General features: G+C 50.5%; 1 protein-coding gene across 1 annotated transcript; it reads left to right on the top strand.

Annotated features, from left to right (window-relative positions):
* Window positions 1–335: 335 nt before the first annotated feature.
* On the top strand, window positions 336–2,190 carry LOC133355245 (uncharacterized). The gene is made up of 2 exons (XM_061572630.1): window positions 336–2,129; window positions 2,170–2,190. The coding sequence occupies exon 1, from the start codon at window positions 381–383 to the stop codon at window positions 1,362–1,364; it is 984 nt and encodes a 327-aa protein (XP_061428614.1). The 5' UTR covers window positions 336–380; the 3' UTR covers window positions 1,365–2,129; window positions 2,170–2,190.
* Window positions 2,191–15,986: the final 13,796 nt, after the last annotated feature.

Raw genomic sequence — 15,986 nt, 5'->3', positions numbered from 1 at the left:
AGCTTAAGCAGGGCCTGTTGATGAGATGGGATAGTTTGTCCCGGCGGCATGCGATTGTGGTGCCTTCTGCTGTGAGGGGGAAGGTTGTCTTGGCCGCACACGAACGCCTCTTGCATTTGGGAGTTAACAAAACGCTTGCCCTGCTTCAGCGTGACTATTATTGGCCGGGAATGGGGGGTGACGTGGTGAATATTCTGAAGGGTTGTGTTGAGTGCGCCAGACGGAAACCACCGCCCGTGGCAGCTAATCCACCGCTGCAATCTATTCAGGTCTCGCGCACTAACGAGCTCGTTGCACTCGATATTCTGGGGCCCTTTCCGGTCACGCCTAGGGGTAATAAGTACCTGTTGGTGGGGGTCGAATATTTTACCCGGTGGCCTATGGCGTGGCCACTCGCCAACCAGTCGGCGGCGGCTGTGACGGACGCCTTTGTCCAGGGCTACGTCCTGGACAAGGGGGCTCCCGAACGCTTGCTGACTGACCAAGGGAAAAAATTTTCGAGTAAATTACTGCAAGAGGTGTGCGACCTGTTGGGTACCAAAAAGGTGCGTACCTCCCCGTACCACCCGCAGACGGACGGGATGGTGGAGAGGCTTAACAGGACATTGACCTCTATGCTGTGCCAGCAGGTGTGTGAGTCGCATGTTGATTGGGACCTGCAGGTCCCTGGGGTCCTTGCCGCGTATAGAATGGCCCCCCATGCAGCTACGGGGTTTTCCCCGTTTTATCTAATGTACGGTCGGGAAGCCGACCCGCCCATGGAAACGCAGCTGGGTCTGCCCGCACCACGAACTAATTCTAAATTGGCAGAGCATATTAAATTTAATATTCATAAACTGACAGAGGCAAGGGAGGCCGCACGGCTTAATTCGCGGGCTCGCCAAATTGCGAACGAGCGGTTGCGGGCACGGAAGGTGTCCGTGCACAATTGGGAACCAGGTGACAAGGCCTGGCTGCATTGCCCTCAGGCACCTTTGGCCACGTCGCCTAAATTGTTGAAGCCGTGGCGGGGACCCGTGGAGGTCGTGCGGGTTGCACGCCCCCAGTGCGTTCAGATAAAATGGGGGAAACGCCGTTGGTACGTCCACCCCTCCCGACTGAAACCGTTCTCGCCTCCGTATGGCCTCCCCTTGTGTCATGAGGGCCGAGCATGTGACGTGACCAGCGACCCTGAGGGGGAATTGTCTTTGCCTGCTCCTCACATGTCTCCGCCTGATCCGCTCCCAGGTGTCTCGGAACTGACAGCTGCCGACCACCGGCGGCCGGATCTTGAGCAGCCGGAGCCACCGGACGGTCGCCAACGTCCCGTCCCATACGACGGACCGGCCAGACGGACTCGCGCTAGGTCGCGCTACTTTGTGTGACCTGCCACGTGAGGAGTCGAGGCAGCCGGAGCGCCTCGGCACTGCGTTTAGTCACAGAGACACTTGGCGCGTTCGTTTTCCGGTGTTCGCTTTTATTGTGTTCGTTTTCCGGTGTTCGCTTTTATTGTGTTGTTCGTCGGGCTGTATATTGCTTCATATTTAAGTGTTGTGTTGTGTTGTTGTTGTTGCGTTACGGGGCACACTGAGAGGTGGAGTTTCTTTGTTACTACATTGACGTTAGGTTGTGTTGTTGGTTAACAGCCGGGCCGGCTGCAAGCTATGTGGGAGGGGGTGATGTAGAGGTGATACGCGCTGGGATTAGAGATCGTATGCCAGCGCGTAATGATTGGCTGTGTAGGTGGTGACGTGCGCTGACGGTGGAGGATCAGGGGTCAGCGCGGGGTCGTGGGTTACGGGGTACTGATTGGCTGTGGACCGGTGACGTGCTGAGAGGGAGTGACCGGGTGGCAGCGCGGTGGGATTGGTGGAGGAGTGTTAACACGCGCTGGGGAAACCGGATCGTAGAGAGAGTGCGTCGTGATTGGTTCATTAAGGAGCGATGCTCATGCTGAAGTACGCATCAGCTCCGCCTCTCGTGAGCAGGGGCTATAAAAGGGGATGCACACAGGCGTGAGGGCAGTGTGTAACCAGCGAAGAATGAAGACGGGGATGAAGACCTAGAGCCCTGCGGTACCTAGCCCCGCTGTCCTAAGGGGACCGGGACTCTGTGTAACCCAGAGGCGAGTGTAGTGTGTGTAGCCATAGGTCTACACGAGCCGAGTGTATTGTGTAGCCAGAGGCATAGGGCTTACACGAGTCGAGTGTAGTGTGTGTAGCCAGAGGCATAGGGTCTACACGAGTCAAGTGTATCGGGTGTAGCCAGAGGCCTAGAGTTTACACGAGATTAGTGGAGTGTGTCGTCGGAAGAAGGAAGACCACACGTTGTATTGTGACACATAAAGATTTAATAAAAGTGTGTTACCCGTCAAGAAGTTCCTGCCGTCAATTCCCATACTTCACATATATACACAGATGGGCTGCTACCCCCCCCCCCCCCCAGCCACGATCTCCTCGGCCGCTGTGCAGTAATATGTACGGCCTATAGTGTGGTGGGGTGTCGAGGCCTAGTCCCCCGTGCAGAGCCTCCGGCCTCGCCTAGATTGCCCACCCGGCTGAGGCTGGGTACCGGGGCCGTTACCCCCCCCCCCCCCCCGCGCTACAATAATACTGTCTAATCGCTATAATTTAATTATCTACCGACCCTATAATAGTAATTGCACACATTGGGGTGGGGGGGGGGGGGGAGTGAAGAGGACGTGAAACTTTGATGAATTTACCTCAGAGTCGCGTGGTGGGTGTCGAGGCCTAGTACCGTGCAGAGCCTCCGGCCTCGCCTAGATTGCCCACCCGGCTGAGGCTGGGTACTGGGTCCGGTACCCCCCCCCCCCCCGCGCTACAATAATACTGTCTAATCGCTATAATTTTATAATCTACCGACCCTATAATAGTAATTGCACACATTGTGGTGGGGGGGGGGAGTGAAGAGGACGTGAAACTTTGATGAATTTACCTCAGAGTCGCGTGTTAATGCGTGCGCCTATTTTTAACGGGAATTAAAAATGGCGTCCACCCCGCGGCGAATGCATCGCTACCCGTTGCCAGGGGCAACCGCCGGACGAATCGTGTCTCGCAAATCCCTGACATTTCGTCAAATGAAACTGCGTATGGTCCGATACACAGACACACACACAGACAGACAGATAGACAGACAGATTTGCGATTTTATATATATAGATTAATATTGTACTTTGTTTAACGATTCAGAGGGGTACAAGGCTGCAGCACAGGTTAAGAACCACTGATCGAGGCGAAACCACGATCATCATCAGTGTCGTTGTGGATAATTATGATTTGATATATTTTGATATAAATTTGCAATAAACTGGGACCCATATGAACGTTGTCTTTATTTACCCAGGTAAGGCCCAGAGCTCAATCGCTCTGTATGCAGAAGCGACCTGGCAATCACAGACGACAGCTCACCGGAGTGGCTCATCATCATCATCGTCACGGGGACCAAAACCTCTGAACGCGTGTTTCTAACAGACAGACAGCATCGGTTCAGGCAAGCAGCCCGACTCTGCTGGTGCGAACACAGCATGGCAAAACTGTTGCCACAATTGTTCTTGTATCGAACCGATGTCGCTGATTGTGTGCACTGTGGCTGCGTGACCGATGCAATTTGTGTATATATATATACGTATATCTTTCGTGAACAAATTCAAGAGCATGACCTCACCCTCTTAACAACTTCATTTCACCCTAATCCGTACGTGATGCAGTTGCTGGTTGCCCGGCAACCAAAACCAGCGTCTCCATGGCAACTGTCCACGTGTGCAGTTACCCGCACGAGGCTGCCCCCCCACCCCCCCACTGTGAAGCCCTCGCGTCACTCTCCCTGGAGGGGGGGAGGGGGGGAGGGGGTTGTGAAATGCTCGCATTGATTGTGACACTCGGGACCTGCCTTCTTCATTGATTGTAACACTCAGGACCTGCCTTCTTCATTGATTGTGACACTCGGGACCTGCCTTCTTCACTGATTGTGACACTCGGGGCCTGCCTTCTTCATTGATTGTGACACTCGGGACCTGTCTTCTTCACTGATTGTGACACTCGGGGCCTGCCTTCTTCACTGATTGTGACACTCAGGACCTGCCTTCTTCATTGATTGTGACACTCAGGACCTGCCTTCTTCATTGATTGTGACACTCAGGACCTGCCTTCTTCACTGATTGTGACACTCGGGGCCTGCCTTCTTCACTGATTGTGACACTCGGGGCCTGCCTTCTTCATTGATTGTGACACTCAGGACCTGCCTTCTTCACTGATTGTGACACTCAGGACCTGCCTTCTTCATTGATTGTGACACTCAGGACCTGCCTTTTTCATTGATTGTAACACTCGGGACCTGCCTTCTTCATTGATTGTGACACTCAGGACCTGCCTTCTTCATTGATTGTAACACTCGGGGCCTGCCTTCTTCACTGATTGTGACACTCAGGACCTGCCTTCTTCATTGATTGTGACACTCGGGGCCTGCCTTCTTCACTGATTGTGACACTCAGGACCTGCCTTCTTCACTGATTGTGACACTCGGGGCCTGCCTTCTTCACTGATTGTGACACTCAGGACCTGCCTTCTTCACTGATTGTGACACTCGGGGCCTGCCTTCTTCACTGATGGTAACACTCGGGACCTGCCTTCTTCACTGATTATGACACTCGGGACCTGCCTTCTTCACTGATTGTGACACTCGGGACCTGCCTTCTTCACTGATTGTGACACTCAGGACCTGCCTTCTTCACTGATTGTGACACTCGGGTCCTGCCTTCTTCACTGATTGTGACACTCGGGGCCTGCCTTCTTCACTGATTGTGACACTCGGGGCCTGCCTTCTTCACTGATTGTGACACTCGGGACCTGCCTTCTTCACTGATTGTGACACTCGGGGCCTGCCTTCTTCACTGATGGTAACACTCGGGACCTGCCTTCTTCACTGATTGTGACACTCGGGACCTGCCTTCTTCATTGATTGTGACACTCGGGGCCTGCCTTCTTCACTGATGGTAACACTCGGGACCTGCCTTCTTCACTGATTGTGACACTCGGGACCTGCCTTATTCACTGATTGTGACACTCGGGACCTGCCTTCTTCACTGATTGTGACACTCGGGACCTGCCTTCTTCATTGATTGTGACACTCGGGACCTGCCTTCTTCATTGATTGTGACACTCGGGGCCTGCCTTCTTCATTGATTGTGACACTCGGGACCTGCCTTCTTCATTGATTGTGACACTCGGGACCTGCCTTCTTCATTGATTGTGACACTCGGGGCCTGCCTTCTTCACTGATTGTGACACTCGGGGCCTGCCTTCTTCATTGATTGTGACACTCGGGACCTGCCTTCTTCACTGATTGTGACACTCGGGGCCTGCCTTCTTCACTGATTGTGACACTCGGGACCTGCCTTCTTCATTGATTGTGACACTCGGGACCTGCCTTCTTCACTGATTGTGACACTCGGGGCCTGCCTTCTTCATTGATTGTGACACTCGGGACCTGCCTTCTTCATTGATTGTGACACTCGGGACCTGCCTTCTTCACTGATTGTGACACTCAGGACCTGCCTTCTTCACTGATTGTGACACTCGGGACCTGCCTTCTTCACTGATTGTGACACTCAGGACCTGCCTTGTTCACTGATTGTGACACTCGGGACCTGCCTTCTTCACTGATTGTGACACTCAGGACCTGCCTTCTTCATTGATTGTGACACTCGGGGCCTGCCTTCTTCACTGATTGTGACACTCAGGACCTGCCTTCTTCACTGATTGTGACACTCGGGGCCTGCCTTCTTCACTGATTGTGACACTCAGGACCTGCCTTCTTCACTGATTGTGACACTCGGGTCCTGCCTTCTTCACTGATTGTGACACTCGGGGCCTGCCTTCTTCACTGATTGTGACACTCGGGGCCTGCCTTCTTCACTGATTGTGACACTCGGGACCTGCCTTCTTCACTGATTGTGACACTCGGGGCCTGCCTTCTTCACTGATGGTAACACTCGGGACCTGCCTTCTTCACTGATTGTGACACTCGGGACCTGCCTTCTTCATTGATTGTGACACTCGGGGCCTGCCTTCTTCACTGATGGTAACACTCGGGACCTGCCTTCTTCACTGATTGTGACACTCGGGACCTGCCTTATTCACTGATTGTGACACTCGGGACCTGCCTTCTTCACTGATTGTGACACTCGGGACCTGCCTTCTTCATTGATTGTGACACTCGGGACCTGCCTTCTTCATTGATTGTGACACTCGGGGCCTGCCTTCTTCATTGATTGTGACACTCGGGACCTGCCTTCTTCATTGATTGTGACACTCGGGACCTGCCTTCTTCATTGATTGTGACACTCGGGGCCTGCCTTCTTCACTGATTGTGACACTCGGGGCCTGCCTTCTTCATTGATTGTGACACTCGGGACCTGCCTTCTTCACTGATTGTGACACTCGGGGCCCTGCCTTCTTCACTGATTGTGACACTCGGGACCTGCCTTCTTCATTGATTGTGACACTCGGGACCTGCCTTCTTCACTGATTGTGACACTCGGGGCCTGCCTTCTTCATTGATTGTGACACTCGGGACCTGCCTTCTTCATTGATTGTGACACTCGGGACCTGCCTTCTTCACTGATTGTGACACTCAGGACCTGCCTTCTTCACTGATTGTGACACTCGGGACCTGCCTTCTTCACTGATTGTGACACTCAGGACCTGCCTTGTTCACTGATTGTGACACTCGGGACCTGCCTTCTTCACTGATTGTGACACTCGGGACCTGCCTTCTTCATTGATTGTGACACTCGGGGCCTGCCTTCTTCATTGATTGTGACACTCGGGGCCTGCCTTCTTCACTGATTGTGACACTCGGGGCCTGCCTTCTTCACTGATTGTGACACTCGGGACCTGCCTTCTTCACTGATTGTGACACTCGGGACCTGCCTTTTTCATTGATTGTGACACTCGGGACCTGCCTTCTTCACTGATTGTGACACTCGGGACCTGCCTTCTTCATTGATTGTGACACTCGGGACCTGCCTTCTTCACTGATTGTGACACTCGGGACCTGCCTTCTTCATTGATTGTGACACTCGGGACCTGCCTTCTTCACTGATTGTGACACTCGGGTCCTGCCTTCTTCACTGATTGTGACACTCGGGGCCTGCCTTCTTCACTGATTGTGACACTCGGGACCTGCCTTCTTCATTGATTGTGACACTCGGGACCTGCCTTCTTCACTGATTATGACACTCGGGGCCTGCCTTCTTCACTGATTGTGACACTCGGGTCCTGCCTTCTTCACTGATTGTAACACTCGGGACCTGCCTTCTTCACTGATTGTGACACTCGGGACCTGCCTTCTTCACTGATTGTGACACTCAGGACCTGCCTTCTTCACTGATTGTGACACTCGGGTCCTGCCTTCTTCACTGATTGTGACACTCGGGGCCTGCCTTCTTCACTGATTGTGACACTCGGGGCCTGCCTTCTTCACTGATTGTGACACTCGGGACCTGCCTTCTTCATTGATTGTGACACTCGGGGCCTGCCTTCTTCATTGATTGTGACACTCGGGGCCTGCCTTCTTCACTGATTGTGACACTCGGGGCCTGCCTTCTTCACTGATTGTGACACTCGGGACCTGCCTTCTTCACTGATTGTGACACTCGGGACCTGCCTTTTTCATTGATTGTGACACTCGGGACCTGCCTTCTTCACTGATTGTGACACTCGGGACCTGCCTTCTTCATTGATTGTGACACTCGGGACCTGCCTTCTTCACTGATTGTGACACTCGGGACCTGCCTTCTTCATTGATTGTGACACTCGGGACCTGCCTTCTTCACTGATTGTGACACTCGGGTCCTGCCTTCTTCACTGATTGTGACACTCGGGGCCTGCCTTCTTCACTGATTGTGACACTCGGGACCTGCCTTCTTCATTGATTGTGACACTCGGGACCTGCCTTCTTCACTGATTATGACACTCGGGACCTGCCTTCTTCACTGATTGTGACACTCGGGACCTGCCTTCTTCATTGATTGTGACACTCGGGACCTGCCTTCTTCACTGATTGTGACACTCGGGTCCTGCCTTCTTCACTGATTGTGACACTCGGGGCCTGCCTTCTTCACTGATTGTGACACTCGGGGCCTGCCTTCTTCATTTATTGTGACACTCGGGACCTGCCTTCTTCATTGATTGTGACACTCGGGACCTGCCTTCTTCACTGATTGTGACACTCGGGGCCTGCCTTCTTCACTGATTGTGACACTCGGGGCCTGCCTTCTTCACTGATTGTGACACTCGGGGCCTGCCTTCTTCACTGATTGTGACACTCGGGGCCTGCCTTCTTCACTGATTGTGACACTCGGGGCCTGCCTTCTTCACTGATTGTGACACTCGGGGCCTGCCTTCTTCACTGATTGTGACACTCGGGGCCTGCCTTCTTGTGTCGTCTGAGTTGTGGGCTTCTCTCGCACCTGCCCAAGTGGCACCTCCACTCAATGGGTGACCCGGGGGGGGGGGGCTTTTCCCGTGCTGCCCCCCCCCCACCCAAATTTGCGGAATTCACTTCCATCGAATATTCAATCCGCTGAGTCCCTTGGTTTATTAAAATTCCGCCTTAAAACGTTTTTTTCCCCTTAAAGGCCTTTCCTCCTGATTAATTTGATTCTGTGCTTTGGGTGTGTGTGGGAGATGGTGGTGTTTGTATATGTGGTTAAATCATGAGCCTGCGTGCTTATATTATGCTTTAGAATTGCGTGAGTTATTTACTGACTTGCTCTTAGCTCTGTGCAGTGCCTTGCGACCTCTGGGTGGTGAAACGCGCTGTGTAAGTGTCAGTTATGATGACGATGATGAAACCAGCCCCCTCTGCACGCAATCGGCCGCCAGTCGTGAGTGAGGAGGGCGGAGCTGCGCGAGTGACATTGGGACCACATCACCCCCACAGGGTGCTCGCTCCTCCTGCCACAGCGGCGTTAGAAGTCGTCGCGCACTTGGACTCGTGCGACAGAGGACAGCGGTTCGGTGCCATCTCACGGCGCCGCAAGTTGAAACAATGGCCACCGTTACAGGGGTTTTCAAAAAGATGTTTTAACACTTGTGAGAATTTGCAACAACACCACGAGAAATGTGCCGCCTCCGGGCACTGGAGACCACCTGGAGGAGATTCTAGGCAACGTGCTGACAACGATGGCGAACAAGTGGCGACTCTGACTTTTTAAAGCTATTAACATATTCTTAGGTTTTTTCGGTAAAGTCACGTAGGTAAAACATCTTGATGCAGCTAATCTGGCTGTGACGGTCCCACCTGATGACGGAGACTTGTGTTGCCCCCGAAACGTCGTGATCTTTATTTTATTTTATTTTTATTAATTTTGATGTTTTACCTACGTGACTTTACCGAAAAAACCTAAGAATATGAATCCTTGCAGTCACGAAAGCTTCAAATCTAGAAGCTATTAACATACTTTTGTTGCCAGTACCAAAATATGAAATAGGTTTTCCCCTTTTTATCTGGCAACAAAACAGCTGTGTTAGGTTGTTAAAACACCAAACTGAAACCTTTTACAAGGAATCATGCATTAAGGGGCCGCCCATAAATGACGTCACGCGATTTTGGACGATTTTTGACCCCCCCCCCCGAGTCACACGGCGTCACAAAAAGTCAGACCCCCCTCAAATAAGACGTCACAAAGCTCTGCCCCCCCCCCCAAAAAAATAAAACATGCTTCAAATCGCTTTAAACTATTGTCATTGTAGCGCGTATTTAATGTGGCGCTCCACTCTGATGATGTAGGAGAAAACATTTATTAAAAAGTCTATTTAATTAAGTAGAACGTGTTGTCTATATTTATTTAAAGTTGCGCATTTTGATGTGACGTCACATTTCTCAAACCCCCACCCCCTTGTCACACATCGCCACAAAGGTCTGACCCCCCCCCCCCTAGGTGCGTGACTTTATTTATGGACGGCCCCTAACCACAATACTTGTTGTGAAAATGCAAAAAAAAACACGCTGATAATATATGCATTGTCTTTCAAACTGATTGGTCCACACCAGAGACAGCTTTCTTTTGAGCCTCGTCTCACACGGTGTTAGACCAGTTTGGTGTGATAAAAGGGGAAACACCTATTCTCATACATTTGTTATCATGTTACAGTGTATTACCCGTTCTTTTCCATTAAAAACGATAGTCCCATGTAAGTGGTAACATTTAATTGAAGCACCCTATATACATTTAAAGCTCCCTCATTCCTCCCCACTTCCTCTGCCTCTGTTCACCCAGCAGCAGCATGAATGTCGCGCTGGAATATCGGTAAAAAAAGAGCTTCATAGCGGGTTCCACCATCCTTGATCGATCGGCCGGTCGCGTGCGGTGGGGTAAAGTGTGGGTACAAGGCGTCTGGACAGCGTGGAAGAGTAGGCCAAGTGCCCTCTTAGAAGCAGTGGCGTGGACAAACAATTGCAGAGTCTGCACCTCAATCTTGACCTAACCAGCGGTGGCATTCGTTGCGAGCTCGCTAGCTCTGAGATGGTGGTGGAAATTCCACATTGCCAGGGTGGGGACAGGTCCAATGATGGGAAAACCCGCTGTTGCGTGTCCACATTGGCGCACACGTCCATGTCAGTGTCATTGTGTAGGGGTGCCGCGGTGGCGAGGAGATGTTCACTACCTCGTCTGGTGTGCAGGAGGTCGTGGGTTCGATACTGATCCTGACGCCTGCTGCTGTATATTTGGAGTTTGAGTGTCTCTCTCCCCGTGGTCGCATGGATTTTCTCTGGGCCGTCCGGTTTTTTGTCTCCACATTGAGAATCAACATCACGCGTTTAGAGGATTTCGCTGCTGCTATAAATGTCCACGTAATGACAATCCACTTCGTTGAGCTCTCATTTGTGATCGACAGGTCGCTTCTGAAAAAGAGCTAAATAGCAGCTCAGCGGGTCTTACCCGGTAAAATAAATGTGTAAAAATTGCTATGGTATTGCGAGGACTGCAGCGTGGATATGGAGCGATGGAATTGGCTCGCGGTGCACGTGCTGGGAGGATCGTCACCATTGCAGAAACGTGAGAGGTGGCGACGTCTTGGTCCAGCAGTAGACTCACCGTGGCTGATTGTCAAAATGTCCAACAAATGAAATATCCCAGCTCTGTGTGTGTGCTGGGCTGTTCCACAGAGTGGCTGCTGGTTTGAAGGTCATCCACATGCAGATAAAAAAAAATGCCAATCAGAAGGGAAAAAATGAAATTATCATGAAGTCCATACTATCACTCTGGCCTCTCTATGTGCTATGAAAAAAGGGCCATTGCATGAAAAGTCCTTTGAAAGGCCATGGTCTTATAGTCGAATGGTTTATTGTCCTCATAATTAGGGGGAGGAGCAGGGGGCTCATTTGCATAGAGAGGGGCATATGCAAATATGTGGGAATGGCGGCTTGTGATTGGCTGTGGGCGTCCGTGAACCCCCTAGACCCCGCCCTCCCATGTGTCTATCTGCAGGGGGTAGGAGTGAATCGATTACACTTCAACATAACCCCACAGAATAATTTTTAAGTGTTAAGGTGTGATACTTATTTTTGTTATTGGAATAGTTTGTTTATGCTTTCGCGAACCAATATCCATGACAGAGGTCTTTGGGTGAGATCGCGTAAAGCCAAAAATCCTCTATTATGGATTTGAAGAGTTTAGTCACTTTCGTGTTTCTATCACGAGCAAAAAGATATCTAGGACATTCTTTTTTTGTTCAAGGATATATTTACGTGAGGCCCACCAGCCCCAGCCACCCCGGGGGGGGGGGGGGTGCGTTCACTTGTCAGAGCGCCGAGAGCAGCGATACGAATCGGACACGTGACTAAATCACCGATCACGGATTTCCCCCCCCCACCTCCCACCCACATGCGGGTGACGGGATCGTTAATCGAGATTGATTCATCGTAATTTTCGGGGTAATCGCTGTGTCGATTCCTGGCCAATAGATCCATGGATCGAGTAATGCTGTGACACGCCCGGCCCTGCGACGGAATCACCGATCTTGCTGATATTATCCAATCACATCAAGGGTGTTGCGTCACACGACTACTCGATGCAATTATTTCCTGCCATCGAATCGCAATGGTTCGACATTTGACGATCAAATCGACTTTTAGCTGCCTGCCGGATCGAGTAATTTGGATCGATATATTTAGCCTCGATTAGCGATACACAATTACCATATATAGGCACAAACACGCCCCTTCGGCTAACGCCACGCCTACCTACTCCCATATATTGGGGGGGGGGGGGAGCAAATCTGTGATCGATAATTTTGGTCGCGTGTCCGATTGGATCGCTGCTCGACAACAGCGCCGCATCGTCGCAGCGATTTCACGGCGGGGCGTGTCGCAGTCACAGCCAATCGGAGAAGGCGGCGGCGGAACGTAGCCACGGTGACGTTGTTCCCGTGGGAATGTTCCCGTGGGAATGTTCTTCTCGTGTTGCGCAGAGGCCCACTACACGCACGCGCTCATTGGCTGGGGCCGCCGGGCGCCACGTGGCGTCATCCCGCACCCGTGGCAAGTTCGAATCCCGCTCAGGCTGGGGCAGGGGGGGGGTGACTCAGCTCGTCATCGTCTCTCACGAGTCGATAAAAGTCAAGTACCGTTTTGTGGGAAGCCAACAGCGGTCATATGATAGACCCAACAGGACCTCGTCATGGGAATGTGTAATTTCCAAAACGACGGGAGAATCCAGCGGGAGAGGGAGAGAACATTTTACAACACTCTCTGGGAGCCGCCACCATGGACGGAGTTTTTTTTTTGGGGGGGGGGGGGGCACGGGGTAGGTGAGCAAGGCCCCCTAAAGCTAGGCACCTTTATTAATGTATTTTCAGTAGTTTCAATTACTGATAATAAAAAAATTTAATCAACTATATGCGCCCGCGATTCCTAATCCGAGGGACAAAGCGAACCCCTGCCACCGCTCAAATATAGAAGTCAAACTCCGCCTATGCCCACCCGAACTCCCCCCCCCCCCCCCCGTTCATTTAATTTTAGCAAGGGGAGTGAGGAGGCGGGGGGGGGGCATTTTCACGCCGAGATGGTGACATTCATCGAGACACGCGGATCGTGAACGTCAGAGAGTGTCGACATTGTCCGAAGTATCACGATAAACACACAAATAGCAATGGCGTTTACACTTGACAATGCCAGCACACAGCAGAGTGGCAAGCGCTGATAAGGCAGCCCCACCGACCATGCGGGATGCGGCACTCTGCGGTTAAATGTTAATTCGTGCGTGCCCGTTAATTCTGCTGTCCTGGTGATGATGAGCGGAATGACCCCCGCGAACACGAACGACAGCTGCGATAACAATTGTAAATTGCCCTCCGGGTGCGCTCGTAAACATTGTGAAATATTTACAAGGGCCCTTAAATAAATGTCCTCGGTGTAACAATAAAAATTGCCTTGAAACCATTTCCCATTATTACTCTCATTTCGATCAAATTGCGTGATATTCCAACTTTTAATCGGGAGCCCAAATGGGAAAAATAATTCAGAAATAAAAATGAATGGCGGAGAAGACTCTAATCTTGGACACATTCAACACAACTGGAAACGGCGATGGTGATGACAGGCAGGTGTTATGCAAGTTGCAAATCAACAGAACCAGAGACAGAGGGGAGGGAGCTCATTATACAGGCATGGGAACAAGACATCAGACATGAAACATCGTGCTCAGGAGGCACGGGGGAATTGAATGTTTCTAAGCAATGGATGTCGAGGCCTTGAGAAGGAAAATGATTAAAGGGTTGTCACCATTTTAAGAATAATAATAATTGAATGCATGTGGGATGTGCCCCATTGTAAAAGGCTGCCACGAATGAGGGTGCCACTGTTCCACAGCCACGGGCTTGTGGGAGCTTCACAGCAGGTGCTGACTTTGCTGCTGCTTTGTAATCCCAATTAGGTCACTTGCAGTTTGACCAATACCAGCTACTTGTTTTAAACCCCCGTGCAGAATGGGGTTGAGAATCCCACACAGAAAAAGGCGCCGTGGCACGATAGAATACAAGGGATGGGGTTGTAACGGGTTTGAGCATGGGGTCGAGCATGGGCTGGAGGCGTTGTGTGTTTGAGCGTTGGATCGAGAATGGGGTGGAACATAGACTGGAGGCGTTGTGTGTTTGATCGTGGGTTGGAGCATAGGATCGAGCATGGTGTCCAGCTTGGATCGAGGCTGCTATTATTTATTTCTATTGCTGTTACTTAACTCCTCATATGGGTAAGCACGCGTCCAGGGTCACCGTATTTGGGAATGACACACCTACTTCACGTCATCATACATTGGGCCTCCTATCATTCACGGATTCTATCTGAGCTAGGAATACAACTCCAGATGTCTTAGCTACGAGGTACAAGTGTTACCGCTACGCCTCCCAGCAGCCCGATGTAAACAGCTTAAACCAGATGCAGTGGGCGACTTGCAAATACATTCGGAGATTTGGTAGGGACTGGAAAAAAAATCAGTTTTCCTTGGAAATTGAGGGGTTGCGTTACTGCCCGAAGCGTATCTCATAGAGATAAGTGATTGGCGCTTAGAGATGTCTTTAATCTCGTAAAGTTCACGAAGGGCCCTCAGGAGTGACCTTTCGGTCCATCCTTGGATTCACCACTTCACTGGGACAAATCTTCAAACTCTCCGGCCTGTGTTTGGGGTTTCCTGCCTTCGAGGACAGTATCAGCACACAACAAGCCTCATTCCCACATCTGTTCTTTCACGTAAAAATAATAAATAGATATGTTTGAAAACTCACTCCATCAGCCACACGTCCTTCTGAGAGGTCGTGCATTAAGCAGCATTGATTAAATACCAGCAGAGTGGGTAACGGGAAGATATAAATATATTATTGTATTTTGATCCGGAGAGGCAGATATTTGAAGGCTCAGGGCAGAGTGGTGTTGTATATATTGTCTTGAAAAATAATAAAAATAATACAAATTAAATAAAAAAATGAAGTGTAATTATGCAAATTTATTGAATTATGCTCATTAGCTTCGGCTTCGTTGTCTAGGGGTGTATTACCCATCGTGATTACACAAGGAAAAATGGTTAATTTTGTGAAGTTATGCAATGTATATGATCATGCTAATTAGGCTCAGCTTTGTTGTCTAAGGTTGTATTAACAATCGTGATAATACAATGACTAACATGTAATTTATGAAATGATGCTAATGTATCAAATTATGATAATTGGGCTCGGCTTCATTTTCTTGGGTGTATTAACAATTGTGATAATACGATTATTCTCGCTTTAACTTTTACTGATTATGTTTTTACGTGTTTATGTCAGGTCTCAAAATTAAATTCAGATCTCACCGCAGGATACAGTTCTTATAATTAAGATTATTAAGCATGAACTTAGGAAGGAACCACTCAGACTCTTCTGTGTGATGCAATTTTTATATCTATAAACACTCTAATATGCGAACACTTATGCTCGGAATTGTCAACACAGTACTCCTGGAGATGTCCTACTCATTGATCCGTACGATTAACCCTCAGTGGTTAGGTTTGTCTAAGCTGAGCAGGGTGACCATACACGCCGATAGGATGCTTCTATATGTCGAGTATGTCATCAATTGATTCATTGGTAAAGTGATGCAAGTAACGAAAACGAACGACTAAAATACTTCTAAACGACTGTATTTATGCAACTCAATGCTTTTCACGATCAGCTAATAGTTAACGCACCACCTTGGAGCAATATTAGTAGTGCCAATATGCGCGTTACGTGTGTGTGGGTGTGTTGTCTTCTTGCCGAATTATGAGTTCGCGGGCTCCGAGGTGAGGCGTTCCTTGCACCGAAAATTCCTCGGTTCCCAGCTGAAGGGGGGGGGGGGGGCGAGGCGTGTGGGCTTGTCATACACACGGCGCCCCCTCTCGTGGCTGCGCCGACAGGTTCTGTCCACTGCTGGGCTGGTTGCTGAGTCGGCACGATGTTGACGCCGCCGGC

The sequence above is a fragment of the Lethenteron reissneri genome, chromosome 6 (assembly GCF_015708825.2).
Source record: "Lethenteron reissneri isolate LAM-NWPU_2019-01 chromosome 6, ASM1570882v1, whole genome shotgun sequence".
Classification (NCBI taxonomy): Eukaryota; Metazoa; Chordata; class Hyperoartia; order Petromyzontiformes; family Petromyzontidae; genus Lethenteron; species Lethenteron reissneri.
Note: the sequence above shows the minus strand (reverse complement) of the source record. Positions and strands in the feature narration are given on the sequence as shown.

Coding starts and splice junctions, on each gene's coding strand:
- LOC133355245 (XM_061572630.1), top strand. CDS start 381: ATGGCGTGGCCACTCGCCAACCAGTCGGCGGCGGCTGTGACGGACGCC.